The sequence below is a fragment of the Scardinius erythrophthalmus genome (assembly GCF_964197995.2).
Source record: "Scardinius erythrophthalmus genome assembly, chromosome: 10".
NCBI lineage: Eukaryota > Metazoa > Chordata > Actinopteri > Cypriniformes > Leuciscidae > Scardinius > Scardinius erythrophthalmus.
In genome coordinates, this window is record NC_138230.1 from 9,954,435 (window position 1) to 9,969,676 (window position 15,242).

Below are 15,242 nucleotides of genomic sequence, written 5' to 3' on the forward strand. Positions count from 1 at the left end.
TGGGCCACATTTTTACAACAAAACTACTTTGCTTCAATTATAATTAAAAAAGCTTCTACACTGTTAAAGTGTAACGTCTCATTAATTAGAGTGGGAACAATTTAGGCTACGTCTACATTTGAAAACAGTCCAAAACGCTTCCTGTCCGCACTAGCGTCCACATCCACATTGAAACATCTGAAAATACTTACAGTAAGTATCACCTTACAGTGCATGCGTAGAACATACCAGATGATACAGAGAGAGCAGACATATAAAATAATCGTGCCAGAAGAAAAGCGTGAGAATTGTATTTAGCAAAATATCCCAGTACTACTCGTCCAGTTTGCACTCAAAACCACATGGTCTAAAACGCAGCTGTAATGTTTTGCCACAGGACAGCAATTGCGAGTAAATTAAAATTTTTGCAGGATTTTTTGCAAGAATTTGCAGGAAACCATAGAGATCTATAGGGATACACCGATACGAAAAGTTTTGCCGATACCGATAATTTTTATTTGAAAGCCGATAACCGATATAATGGCCGATAAATCGGAATCCAAATTTTTATAGCCTGATTACTAAAACAAAAGTCTCACCATTAAAAGCCATGTCCCAAGCACACAATTATAATATTCTCATTATAATTTTATGAAGCCGATATGTCAGACTTGCACTGCACATGTTGCACTTAACTATTTTCCTTTTTTGAAGTGATTCCAATCATATTTCAAGCAATTCAAAACCATCATGATAAACAGTGCACATCTGAAGTGTCTCAGCTGAAGGAAAAAATCCATTATTTATTTTCCAAATTTTCTTATAGGGCCGATAACGATAACATTACAAATCAACATATATCGGCCGATATATCGTGCATCCCTAGATATCTATGGGTACAATATGCGTCACATGACTAAACATGAATCATCATTTTCAAATACCTCCGTTTTCATAGTCCACACAACAACGCGAAAATGACATTTTTAAATTTATCCACTTGGGAGAGTGTTTTCAAACAGCTTGTCTCAATGTGGACGGAAGGCCAAAACGGAGAGAAAAAGATGCGTTTTCAAACGAAAAACGTATTAGTGTGGACATGGCCTTAGTTTGGCACCGCTCACTAGAGTAGACAACTGAAACTCCAGCAATGATTCGGAGTCTAAGGTGGCCGCCTCAGTTCTCCACTGTGGGCAAACAAAGAAACATGCTGTACGACTGCCAACCAACATGTGCTGGATCACACACACTTAAAAAAATACACAAAAAAAAAAAGCAAAGCTGTTAAATTTATAGCTTAATGACTGGAAAGAGTCAGTGTTTCCATGGGTGGGGGAAAAAAGAATTATTGCTTAAAGAAATAAAAAGCAGAATTATACCTTTCCCTTCATTATACGTTTTAAAGATCTTCACTGACCACAGAAGAACAGAGGTTTTGATAATACACACATGCACAGTTGCTCCATACATCACTATAAAAAAAACACTCTCTCACATTCAGTTTTTTGTTCACTCTCTGTCACACACACACACATACTCACACACTCTTAAATTTCTCTAAGGTTTGCAGGGAGCCAAACAGACATGGCCAAACCTGTTACTGCGCATCTGTTTTAGTTACTGTTGCTAAAACGGAGGGTGATCCCAGCCGCAGGGAACAAGGAGTGCGAGTGAGAGAGAGCGAGGACAGCATGGGTTTCACATATTCAAACTGTACAGTAAAGTGTGGAAATACTGGTTTGCTTTAATAAGCATGACACAACAGGTAAAAATCTGACGCCACAATAAAACTCCATCACAGCGTCTCCTTTGAGAGATCTAAAACTGTTAGCGTTTCAGTGCGTCTGAAAGCGCATACTGTCTCGAAAGCACGACTGTTAAAACGCGACTGCATACTGAAAGCGCGACTGTTAAAAAATCATGCTCTATATAGTATGAATATGGGTATAAATCCGAACGTGGTTCCTCTGCCATGTTGTTACTATCATGTGACCTACCAGCATCAGTTGCATCGCTTCACTTTTTTATTCATAAATCCTCTCCCGTGGCCTCATGGGAAAATAAAGTGTCCATCAAATGCACACTTCAGAATCTTGGGGGAAGTATTAGGTAATCTGGGGACTTTTCGCCTACTGTTTTTCAAATACTATGAATTCGGACGTACTACTCTGTTTGCATTTGATTTCAGATGCAGCGTTTATCTATATCGTCAGGGTCTGAACTTCATTTAATCCACATCTTCACAAAACTCAATTTATATGAATCTATAGTGTAAAATGTTTAGTTCATAAGCTCATATTTCACCCTAAATTGAATGTAATACAATAATAGAATCATCCATTACATTTAAATAAGCATAAATTAAATTCATAACATGTACAGTATACTTACAGTGTATACATACAATGGATTTTTTACAATTTAGGCACTTTAAAAAAAAGATATTCAGAAACAGATTCATAATGGTTTTTCATTTTTCGTTCAGAATATTATAAACAGAAACTTTTTGAATACGGTTATTGTTAATAATAACAACCATTTTTTAAAAAGTCCTGTTTACACCAAGAGCGAAAATATTATTTAAAAACAATGAAAAGCAAATTCACTTCATTATTATTGGTGTCACAATGCAAAGTCATTGCGCAAACCACGAAGAACAGGAAAACCAAACACACGAAAAGACGCAGGATAAGCAAAATAGCTTAGCTACCAAAAGGTTAGTGAAACAACTAGAATAAAGGAGGAAGCAGAAGTTAGATAAGGGAAAAAAACCTTGTTCTGTCATCTGACAAATGACAGCATGAATACATAGGAATGCATTGCTTTGATTTCCATCTCACGTTTTGTTCACATGAAAATATTCACTTTCTTTGTGATCAGACCTGAAAAACTTGAGCCGTGCTCTCATGAAATAACCGATTGACGTGTATATTAGTATGAATGGACAGCCTAACTATGCTGATTTTACATCAGCTGCCACTGCAGCTTTACGTTTGAAATGCTATAAAAAGAACAGAGATGCCAGAACCATTTAACTTTAGACTGAAACAACTCAGGAATATTCATGGGGTCTGTCTCTGAGATCAGACAGACTATAATTCAGGCCTTACATTGAGTTCAAGACCCCTTCTTAACCCCAAGCCTGACCTCTTGACCTCTGATGTCAGAACTGAAGCCAGTGTGTGCCCTTTGGGGAAAAACAACAAATGGCATTCAGACAGCCTCTCCATCTCGTCATCTCCTCGGCTGAACAGAAGCGTAAAACCACTGTGAATTACAGGATAAAAATTCATCGTACTGTGGCTCCTTCAATAGGTCACATGATGAGAAATAATGTTTTGCCCTTTTGAAATAAAACAGTTCATTGTACTGTGAAAACATTCAGTAACTTTCAGAACTCAAAAGTTCACAAACATTCAAAACATCCTCAAATTTCTGACCACAGACACTGGGTTTACATTCACTACCGTTCAAAAGTTTCGGCAGGGGATTTCTTTATTTAAGGAAATTGATTATTTTATTCAGCAAAGATGCACTAAACTGTTCACAAGTGACATCAAGGACATTTATCAAGTTACAAAACATTTATATTCAAATTTTATATTATACATTTCATATAAATACTAGGGCTGTCAAAAGATTAATCGCGATTAATCGCATCCAAAATAAAAGTTTGTGTTTAAATAATATATGTGTGTGTACTGTGTATAATTAAATTTGTAATGTATATATAAATACACACACATGCTTGTATATATTTAAGAAAAATGTGTAATTTATATATAAAAAAATATATTTATATATAATATAAATTATGTATAAATATATACAGTATATGTATGCAAATATTTCTTAAATATATACATGCAAGTGTGTGTATTTATATATACAAAATAATTATACACAGTACACACACATATATTATGTAAACACAAACTTTTATTTTGGATGCGATTAATCGCGATTAATCTTTTGACAGCCCTAATAAATACTGTTCTTTTGAACGTTCTGTTATTCAGAGAATCCTGAAAAAAATGTATTATAGTTGATGCGGCATAGCTGATATGGAGCAGCACCGCACGACTGTTTTCAATACTGATAATAATCATAAATGTTTCTTGAGCAGCAAATCATCATCATATTACAATGATTTCTCAAGGATAATGTGACACTGAAGACTGGAGTTATGATGCTGAAAATTCAGGTTTGCATCACAGGAATAAATTACATTTTAAAATATATTAACATAGAAAACAGCTATTTTAAGTTGAAATCATTTTTCACAATATTACTGTTTTTAGTGTTTTTTTGGTTTTCAAAAAAACAGTAGTGTATTTTGGGATATTGCATAAAAATGTGATTAAAATCTCCAAAAATTCACATAAAAAAAAAAAACATCTGAACGCTTGACATGAATACAATTTTTAATTTATTAAGACGACATGCATAAACCCCGACTTAATCACATTTACTGAATACATTTCTAAATGTGTGTTAAAAAAAAAGTCACATGACTAAATTTACCTCAGCGAAAAAAACAATGTGAAAATCCCACAGTGGCTACAAATGTCCATTTCTGTTTCTATTTCGCACAAAGATTGAATGGAATGGAAATGCTACTTTATTTGCATTATCCAACAAATAATACATAAATAATAAATTATTATCACAATGTCATGTTGCCAACCATACAGTTATAATGAACCTGGTAGTAAACCAGGAAATCGTACACGAGTGTATAAGCACCGTTAATCGTTTCACATGTAAATGCGTCAACAAAAACAGCATAGGAGGGATAAATGCTTTTGCTCATGCAAGAGCCCATCTGAAATGTCAAACCCAAAACCGTATACTGCATGTCTACAGATATATACTCCTACAGTGTTCGGTTGACGTCAAACTTGGCTCAACCATACAAGAGGACATTGAATCAAACTCCTCCGTCTCATAAACCGACACCGCTACTATGAGTGTCTCTCCTCCGCGTTATTCCCAAAGGAGGTTAGTCTCTTCCTGCGCCAACGGACTGAATAGAGACAGAAACGGTGGCATCTGCCACAAAAAAAACAATTTAAAGTGACAACTCTGAATCTATGGACCCATCCATCACTGCAGTGAGAAGCCCAACGCGCTTGACACCTGAGATTATCAGCAGCGGCCCGGGTTACACAATCACACCCCCCACACGTTCGGGCCCTCGGGAGGTCAGCGAACAAACCCGCGAGTCGATCATTAACAGGTTTGCCAGGTCATGCAGTCAAAATGGGCATTCTGGGTAAAACATTTACCTCTGCAGCTTCAAAAGGGACGTTCCAGATTACGCCGCCAGCGCCTCTCGCATGATTACTGTGCGGGTGCTGCGCTAAATAGGGCTTTTCCATTTCAGTGTTCTGCGGTCATCTCCCACGAACACGAGCTGCAGCAGTCTGCAAGCCGCACCACCTGTGTGTGGGCGAAGTGTGTTTGCCCCAGAGCAGGTTAATTCAATGTCTCAGACAGAGAACGTGTTTTAATGGCGTTTAAGAAATGAGAAGTAGAGGAAGACCCACAGGAGAAACTTCCTGCATTGACACGCCGCAATTTCACCGCCTACGGTCACTGTGAATGAAATGACGGTCACCATTATGAAATGATGTTACTGGGACACTTAGGTGCAACGCGGTCCGACATTCAACATAATTTCTCATAACAGATTATGAATTACTCATGATTAATTATGAGTAATAAATTACTCGTTTACATTTATTAGGAATCCCAACAAAATCATTTGCACACATACAAATAGGACTTTTATTTTTAAATAATTATAATAAGTCCTCTTTGTGTGTGTGCAAATCATTTTGTTGGGATTGCCTAGGGAAAAAACAAAACTGTGGTTACAAAAACAATGCAAATTAGTCATGTCCTGTTATGTGACTGTTTCCACAACAATATTAGGTTACACGTTATTTTAAGGTGGCATTACAGAGAAGTACCTACGAGTACTCCCTATAGAGCTACGGTTATGGGTTTGGTTTATGGTTAGTTACTTGTAATTATGTATAATTTACTGTTATTACTATAGTAAGTACATGTAGTGTAACTATGCCACCTTATATTAAAGTTACCAAATAGAGCAAAAATAAAAAATTAAAAATATTTGTTTTTAACTGGTTTCAACAATGATAATCAGAAATGTTTCTTGAGCAGCAAATCAGGCTGGTTTCTGAAGGATCATGTGACACTGAAGACTGGAGGAATGATGCTGAAAATTCATCTTTGATCACAGGAATAAATTACGTTTTAAAATGTATTAAGTTGTTTTCAATTGTAATGCTATTTCACAATTTTTACTGTATTTTTCTCTCCAAATTCTTTTTTGAACAGCAAATGTATGTGAAGTCATGCACTCCTCTACAGCTAAATTTACAATACTCTGACTTTGAAATTTCACGACTTTAAGACTTTCCACCACAAATCCTTTCCCCAGCCCAACACCTCATGCTCTATTCACAGTGCATTTACTAGCGGAAAACTCACTAATGTACGGATTTTCTTCCACTATATTTATGAAAACTCTCGTAAAAAATGCTACAACTCAAAAAGGCTGCCTTTAACCTTTTTATAGGTTTTAAAGAAATCACTCACCCCAAAATAAAAATTCTGTCATCGTTTACTTTCATTTCAAACCTCTATGTTGTTTGTTATTTTGTCCTTGAGGATCACAAATTTTGAAGTATCTTCACATAGCTTTTCACTATACAACAACAGTTCATCATAGCGACTACATACGATAATCTTCAAATAAAATGCAAAACTCACCATAAAAGCATTTACAAGATAGCTTTCTATGAGTAACAGATCAAGTTAAGTTATTATACACTAATAGTGAGTCAAAAGTTGGACTTGAAAGCCTGTTTAGTAGCTAAAATCTTGGTCATTTAAAAAGACCTGTGTGAAGTTTTGTTCCACTGCAGAATGAAAGGCATATGGGTTTGAAACAAGTGTGAGGGTGAGTCAACAAATTGGTTAATTATTCCTTTAACTAGTAGATATTAAAGCAGTGCAATGTCCAAAGGTTCAAATTCAAAATAGCAACGTAATCCATTTGTGACTGTTGTGCTTGTGATTAGTATCTAGTTTGAACATCATAACTTAGGACCTCCTGTTCCCGAATGGTTTATCATTTGATAAACAGTGAAAAGCAGGTGAGCACGACGTAATGTGACCAGCGTGTGTGTGTGTGTGTTTGGAGACCAGCTGTTTCAGAAGAGTAAACACTGAGAGCGAGAGGTGGAAGAGGTTCCTTACTTCCTGCCCGTTTACCCACAAACTGCGTCACTGAAGCATTCCTGCTCCGCTCTAAAGTCATGAGACACACACGCACAAAGCAACATGTAGGCTGAGTCTGCACCTAGCAATGATTTCAACATGCTAGAATAACACGGCGACCTCAAGAACAATGAAAGCTTTATGATTTGAATCTTTGACCATCTGACTCCATTATGACTTGCTTTGAAAGGGTGTGTTCTGATAGACAGAGGTCACCTCAGTATCCATGACATCAACAACACAGCCACCCAACACAAAGGAGGGAATCCTCTAGTTCCATGTTCTGGTACTTTTCTTTTTTTCTTTCATACTTTTTGTTCTTTCAAAACATTGCCGTACAGCCATTTTCATTCGCACAGCCAAATGCCACACTATGCGAGACTTTCATTTTATTACATTTTTATTGCATCTCAAGATTCTAATTAAACTTTGATTCTGTAAAAATCAAATGTTTCGACATCTTAAATGACAAGGAACCTTGTATTAAAACATGAAACGGCATGAATTGTTTGAGTGGGTGGATTTAAAGGTGGGGGCATCCTTGGTTAATGGTAAAAAGGAAATGTCTTGGATTCCACAGAAACGCCATGCATGGAAGCGCAATTCTGGCGTGTACCGACATGCTTGCTTCGTTTCCTTGGCGCGATCACACAAATATTTAAAGCGACTTTGGATTTGAAAAATAAGTGAATAAAACAAATTTGTTCTGGAGAAGATCAAAGACTTCAAGTTAATAAAGTTCTTGATTGTCTCCAGAACTGCTTAGTACCTAACACACAGTAAAAAAAAGTTTTTTACTTTTAGAAAACAACTAAAAAAAACACTACACCCTATAACAAATTATATGATCAATAAGTCATGACAACGACAACATATGTTTTCATGCAATTATGTTTTCAATTACATTGCTTTAACTCACAAAAATAACTTTGTTTTTTGCAAGTAAAAATTATGAGATACAGTATAAAAAAAAAACAGTAAAATGACATTCCCAGAAGTCCCAGATGTGCAGATGTGCATGACACATCTGAAATTATTATATTTAATAAAAATAATTGAGTGTCTTCTCATTTTTGTTATCAGTAATTACAGTGTTTTACGTCACATGTTCTGTTATTTAGTTAATGTTTATTGCATTAGTTTCATGTGCATTATCCCGATGATTTTGTCTTTGTGTATTTTTAAAAGACCAAAGTGTTATTAATATAATGTAGAGCTTTAATGTTGCGATGTAATTAAAACCATAGTAAAATAATAATAATAGCCCTGGCAAGCTGCGGTTGCCATAATAATTCTCTAAAAAAATACAGTAAAAATGTCAAACAAATAAATGTAAACCGGTAAATCCAACAACACACACTGCTTCTGTGTCTTTAACATATACTGAAAACCACCGTAATACAAATTGTATAATTGTATAGTCATTCACACAAACACAAAACACCATCCTGGTTACACAAATGACACTTAAATAATGCAATAAACATTCATTAAACAACACAGATGTAACATAAAACCCAAATGTGCATAACTGATAAAACAAACTATTAAGAAACAATTATTTAAACAAAATTCTTTCATATGTGAAGTGACACAGAGAATTCTGGGAATGTCAGTTAACAGTTTTCCACAGTAATTTATATTACATTTTTACTTCTAAAAACAGTATTTTACTGAAAAATTATATGAAATGTCCGATTAGATCTTTTACAGTTTTTCCCTGTAGTATGGAAACCGTTAACCTATTAACAAGTTTTCTCTCAATATTTTACGTTTAAAATTACACTAGTTTTTTACAGTGTATACTTCTAAAACTAAACCCCTAAACTTGTTTTCAATCAAGAAATAATCATTATGGCCATTTCTTTGCAAAAATAGGATTTTTTTTTTTTTTTTTTGTTCCTCTCTTCACTTAATAATACCAATATTGGGAAAAGTCACAGTCGTCTCTAGAGGATGCTGTTCTGTAATCAAACTAAATTATTCATAATGTTTGGCCAAGCTCAAAGCAATGAGTATCCAAACACTTCAAAATCTGGGTTGCTACATGCTCAACTATGGCGAGTACTTTTAATTCTATGAAAATAACTTGAACTGAAACACAGAGATGAATTATAACATAAAATACCGCTAGCTGTAATTAAACAGACACGTCTACTTTCTAGTGTACTCTTAAACATCAATTTAGCAAATTCAATGCTTTCCTCTTCCAGGAAAACAGACCAAAAAAATATCGATAAATATTGATTCCACGCAAATTATTTATAGAATAAGAGAATGCACCCTGTAATACCACCAACTATCCACAACAGGAAGTTCATCAACGTGGAATAAGGAACGTGTGCTTCTGAACTGATTTTACAGTGTCGTCAAATTAGAATTACTAGAAAAACTTTTGAAAGACACGTCGAATTGAAACCACCACTTTACACTTTTGAAGGCTGACTAATTTGTGGAAAATAAATGTGTTAATGCTTTCATTTTACAGTTGACAAAAAACAATTGTCCAAGCCACGTAAATTAATGTACTAGTTTGACTGGGAACCCTACGCTTTTGCATTAACTATGCAAACATTCCCCTTTATGAACTTCACAGACGTTTTAAGAGACACTTTGCGACCGCATGGAAACCTGTGAAAGGGGCGACCCAATAAACAAACAGAAGTCTGGTCAAGCGGAAGCCAACACTTACCTTTCAGGTTTTTGGGGTTGTTCTGCTTCGTACGTGGCATTGTGGGTGGTTTTCCGCAGGCTCAGTGAAACATCGCATGGAAAGATGCTGGATGGAATGCGGGCGATCACAGGGAGGAAAGACAATCTCCTATTCCGCACAGGAAAGACACCCTCTGCACATCTGGGACGGATGAGAGACAAATAAACTCAAGCAAATGCAAAACAGGCCACAAACACACATTCTTGCTTCTGGAAACGACTCAACCGTGGCGTCCCCCGTCTCTGCTGTGACAGAGATCACTAGTGTGATTTTTTAGATGGACTGACACAGATCATATGGTGATCTGGTGCAGGAATCAGATTTCTGATCTAAACGATCTGTTGCCGTCGATGCGCTTCTACACAGACCTCCGACATCAAACTGAGAAATCACACTGTCATCTCTGACATCTTGCAAAGACTGCAGGGAATTTCAAAAGTGAGGTTGGGCTCAAAATTCTGAATCATCTCAAAATTATACATATTTCTAAATATTTACCAAGTTCAATTCTGTCACTTTAGCCATACAGCACCACAACCACCATTTTTTTTTTAATGACTTCATAGTGTGTTAGATACAATATGGCATCTAAAAAATTATTTTATACATTTATATAGAAACCAAATACTTCCTAAACATTAAAAAACACAATGGATTTAAAAGGCATACATTTAATTCTGAATAATGCACAACCCTGAAGGTTAATTCAACATAAATGAAAATAATGGAGCAATGCAAATTCAAAACAAACCCTCTAATGCTTTCTTTATGGCGTCGGGGTGAACGGCTCTAATACAAATCATAAATGCAATGAAAGTAGAACAGAAGAGATTGACTTGTGTTAACTGATACATTTTTAATGGCACATCTTTGCTGAAATCTAAAGCTTAAGTTGGCATATATAATGCTAATATACAATATAATTTAGGCTGATGATGATAGCAAATATTTGACAAAAAAAAATACATTTAAAATTCATAGTTTATACTCTATCCATGCAGATAAATAGCCAATCAATCAGGCAGGTTGATGTATATCCTCTCGCACTAAGGTTGACTTGTTGTCCAAGATAAAAATCACCAGACTTCAAAACATTTTAAAACTGCAGCTCTCAAAATGGCAAATGCATTTCTTGGCTCTGCAGGACTAGATGCATTCCCTCCCCACATTCAACACAAGACGCTCTTTGTTTCAACGTTTAGGAGGTTTTTGTTTCTATATGTTTCTCAGCTCCATCTGACATGCCTCGCCCTTGCATCCCGCCAGCATCCAGTCACAGCGAGTGCCAGATTCCACACGAATGTTCCGTCTCAACACATTACATAACGCTTACTACGAGTGTGTATGATTTCCCACCGAGTGCAGCTCGACGGCAATGACATCACCTCCCCGAGGATTTAAGCATTCACACTTACACACAAAGCGCATGCACCAGGTTTCACACACACACACACACTCCTAGAATAGTGTTTTTCACTCGTGGTCCAGTAAGCCCTCCTGCATGGCACATTTTGGATTATTTGACGCATCCATTTCAAGACATGACGCCTCTAATAGCGAGGTGCACTTGATTAGAGGAACAGCTTTGTTCAAGGACTGTCCTATGATCTGAAAATGTTGATAAATAATGTGTGTCTATATATTTTTTAAACTAACACATAATGGTTTTAATATATATATATATATATGTGTTAATGTACATATGATGATATATTTCTCAATTATAAGAAGAGTAAAATAATCAGCAAAATCCTATATATGTATATTACACTGCAGTCATGACCGTTTTTTTTTTTTATCTCAACTAGACAATAGCAGAACTGGAATGATATATTGTTATTAGTGCAGAATTGAATTATGTTATTTCAGAATTTGAATGTTACAATGTTACTGCAGAATTTGAATATTACATTATTTCAGAATTTTAATGTTACTGCAGAATTTGAATATTACATTAATTCAGAATTTGAATGTTACAAGGTTACTGCAGAATTTGAATATTACATTATTTCAGAATTTGAATGTTACTGCAGAATTTGAATGTTACATTATTTCAGAATTAGAATGTTACATTGTTTCAGAATTAGAATGCTACTGTATCATCTAAAAATGACATTGTTACATTGACATTCTGAAATAATGTTGCTGCAGAATTTGAATAACTTGAATGTTACAATGTTACTGCAGAATGATACTGCCGAATTTGAATACAACGTAATTGCAGAACTTGAATGTTACAGTGCACCACAATCCTGAGGTGCCGTTTTTTCTTTCTTTTTCTTTCTTTGTTTGTTTTCTTGGTTCAACTCATAATAAATAGGACAGGCAATGCCAAGGTCAGGGGTTTGATTTCCATGGAACACACATACTAATAAAATGCATGCCTTGCCATGCATCTGTCAAATACATAAATGCAAAATGTTAAAAGAATCTGTCAATCAAGCCATTAGGAAACACCCTGAAATCAGCAGAAACTGTTGATGGGTGATGATGGGACATACTGTGTAGCCTACTTGGCATGCATGCACTGGCAAAAAAAAAAGGAAATGGCACTAAACAGGGGTTGCTCCTGTAAGACAGACCATGCCAGTGCCAATCTGACATGCTTACAGCCTATAAGACCCGCATGCGATGAGTCACCATGTGTCCAAACCTAACGGATACAAAACCCATGACCTTCTCCAAGAAAAAGCCACTGCGCGAACATGCCACAGTTCAGCGCCAAATCCAGGTGCGTACAGGATGAATGGCGCATTACTGCCTTTGAGAAACACATGAAGAGGGCGGAGCCGGGGAAAACCCCTCTGCAACAGGACATGAACGAGAAACACTTCCCTAATTCGAAAACAAAATGCCCTTTAAACCAGCCGAAGACGTGAAAAGCGCATCCGAAAGGCGGTCGTTTGCATCCCATGGTCGAGGAAAGGTGTTTTGGCGCTTACCTGCCGTCGCGGTCGGTGCTTCGGCGACTCTCTCCAACAGCGTTGCGGGCTTGATAAACATTTACACCCCGTGTATTAGGATTCTGGAGACGTGCGCTCTCGGCGAGATACAAAACACGGGCCGGCTCAGTACAGAGCGACCGACACCAGTCAAAATCAGCATAAAACTCACACAAACATGCTCACAAGTTTAAACAACCCATCAAATCTTTTGGAAACACTGTGTCCCAAAACAACAGCACTTGGAGATGCGTTTACGCACCGCATGCGTTTGCAGCGCACTGGACCATGCGTCCAAACGCTTATTAAGACGCGTGTATTTCTTAACTTTTGGTACTTACAGGTGCAGTCTGAACTGTTGTCAAGGGTTTCAACGGTCAGAGGTCTGTTTTTTTCCTGTCTCTCGTTCTATCTTCTCTCACTTTCTATTGCAGGAAACCGACAGGCCCACTGACGTCAACGGGGGTCCCGTCTCCGCCTCCCAAGCCAAGCAAACGCGCTCAGGGAGTGTCCCGACGGCCGATGGACCAGTTGAATAAAACGTGCCAAGCTCTATCCGAGTGACTACTATTGTCAACCGTCCTTATAAAGTTCACGTTTACACGAAATGAATGCGCCTTTACCGAGCAGCACTTGCAAAAAAACACATTTTGAGCGTCATTTCCGAAGTGTCGCTTCTCGCGGAACCCCTCGGACCGGGCCCTTGTGCGCATAGTTCAGGACTGACGGTGTTCCCGGAGGTTCCTTGTTTGTTAGGTCACGTTGTGCCCCTCAACCAGCGCTGGGCTTTCCCGCACATATCCAGACAAACAATGGAGAATGCCGCACAGAGTGTGTTTGCGATGTAATGATGATACGCAAAATCAGATCTGAAATGTAAACGCTTGAAATGTAATGTGTGTTTCACAGTCATGCAAAACTGAAAGCACCGAATATGCTCGTTTTAGTACTGATGTTTCTAAGGGGAAAACGTGCACTGATGTCACTGTCAGCGTTAAGTTGTTTGATATTGCATTTAAAATGAGTAATATTGGAGATATCCACGCTTCTATAGGTATTCCATTATTCCTTTAACAGATCGTTGCGTTTTGTTGCAGTAGCCTACAGTCGAAGGAGGAAGGAGGAGCTTAGGAGGAAATCGAGTTCATTTTGTGTTGAAACAGAATCAGTGCAAGTGAATAAAAGCAGTTTTAGTGCACTACTAGATTGTTAATTGTTTTTTTTTTGTTGTTGTTTTTTTTTTTTACACAATTTATTACAGTGTAGTGAATACAAAAAAATACAACCACCAATAATAAATTAGAATGTCCAAGGTGATGAAAATATTTTTTTAGAAAGTTTAAGGTTTAAGGTTTTTTTTTAAGCTGTTTTATATATATATATATATATATATATATATATATATATATATATATATATATATATATATATATAGTGGAGATATAAGAATGGCATTTCTATGAAAAATTGTATTTCAGAAGATAGACCCAAAAGAAAGAATAAATAAATGCTTAGTCATCTATATTTGCAGTTCAATCTGTCACATGTCAAACCAGCTAATCAATACCTTTCCAAAATAGCAATAAGAATCTCATTAAAACCAGCCTTTATTGCAGGAATTGCGCTAAAAAACTAAAACTAATCTATTAATTGATGTTTTGGTTGTTCTCACAATAATTGATGGCATTATTTTCTTTAAATACCCTATATAAGCGATTGCCTTGGTTGCAAAAAGCGATGCACTGAATGTTGACCTCAAGCTTCAGATGTGTGTGCAGGACCACAGGACACCACGTATCCGCCAAAACCGTGCCAAGCCTCCCTGAGACATCACCACCAGATAACACAAATAATTCTGCTCGGCTATTTTTAACCCACATTCAAAGCGTCTCGCAATATGTCCACGGGTGTTTGTGTTCACAAATGACACATCACTTAATGAGAAAGGTCAGCCCTGAGAATATAAATAGCACTTTTAATGAAGGTGGAAGAGGTGACTATCTGTTCTGTCCTTCCTCCAGCAACAAGCCCACAGGGACGCATACATATGTGTGCTGGTGACGAAGAATAGGGGGCGAACAGCATCACGCTGGATATATATATATATATATATGCGTTCTCCCCCTCTCTGCCTCTCTCTTTCTCCCTATCTCACACTCTATATTCTATATTTAAATACCAAAACAAGCACACACAAACAGTGGGATCATTGGCACACTGGAAATCTGGGATTTCTGTCATCTTTGGATAAACAGAAAGTTTTGGGAGTTTCCAAAATTTAAAGAAAAAGACTATCA

At 36.7% G+C, this 15,242-nt stretch overlaps 1 protein-coding gene across 2 annotated transcripts in view; it reads right to left on the reverse strand.

The window, feature by feature from the left end:
- The window catches only part of hivep1 (HIVEP zinc finger 1), a 60,144-nt gene extending 46,426 nt beyond the window's left edge, over positions 1 to 13,718 (reverse strand). Inside the window, exons 1-2 of one of the 2 annotated variants that reach the window (XM_081377161.1) lie at positions 13,287 to 13,718; positions 9,983 to 10,144 (exon numbers count right to left, since the gene is read on the reverse strand). In XM_081377161.1, the coding sequence (XP_081233287.1) occupies positions 9,983 to 10,022 (40 nt within the window). In that variant the 5' untranslated portion in view covers positions 10,023 to 10,144; positions 13,287 to 13,718. Of the gene's footprint in view, positions 1 to 9,982; positions 10,145 to 12,945 lie in introns of both variants that reach the window. The other variant, XM_081377162.1, reaches the window with a different exon arrangement.
- Positions 13,719 to 15,242: the final 1,524 nt, after the last annotated feature.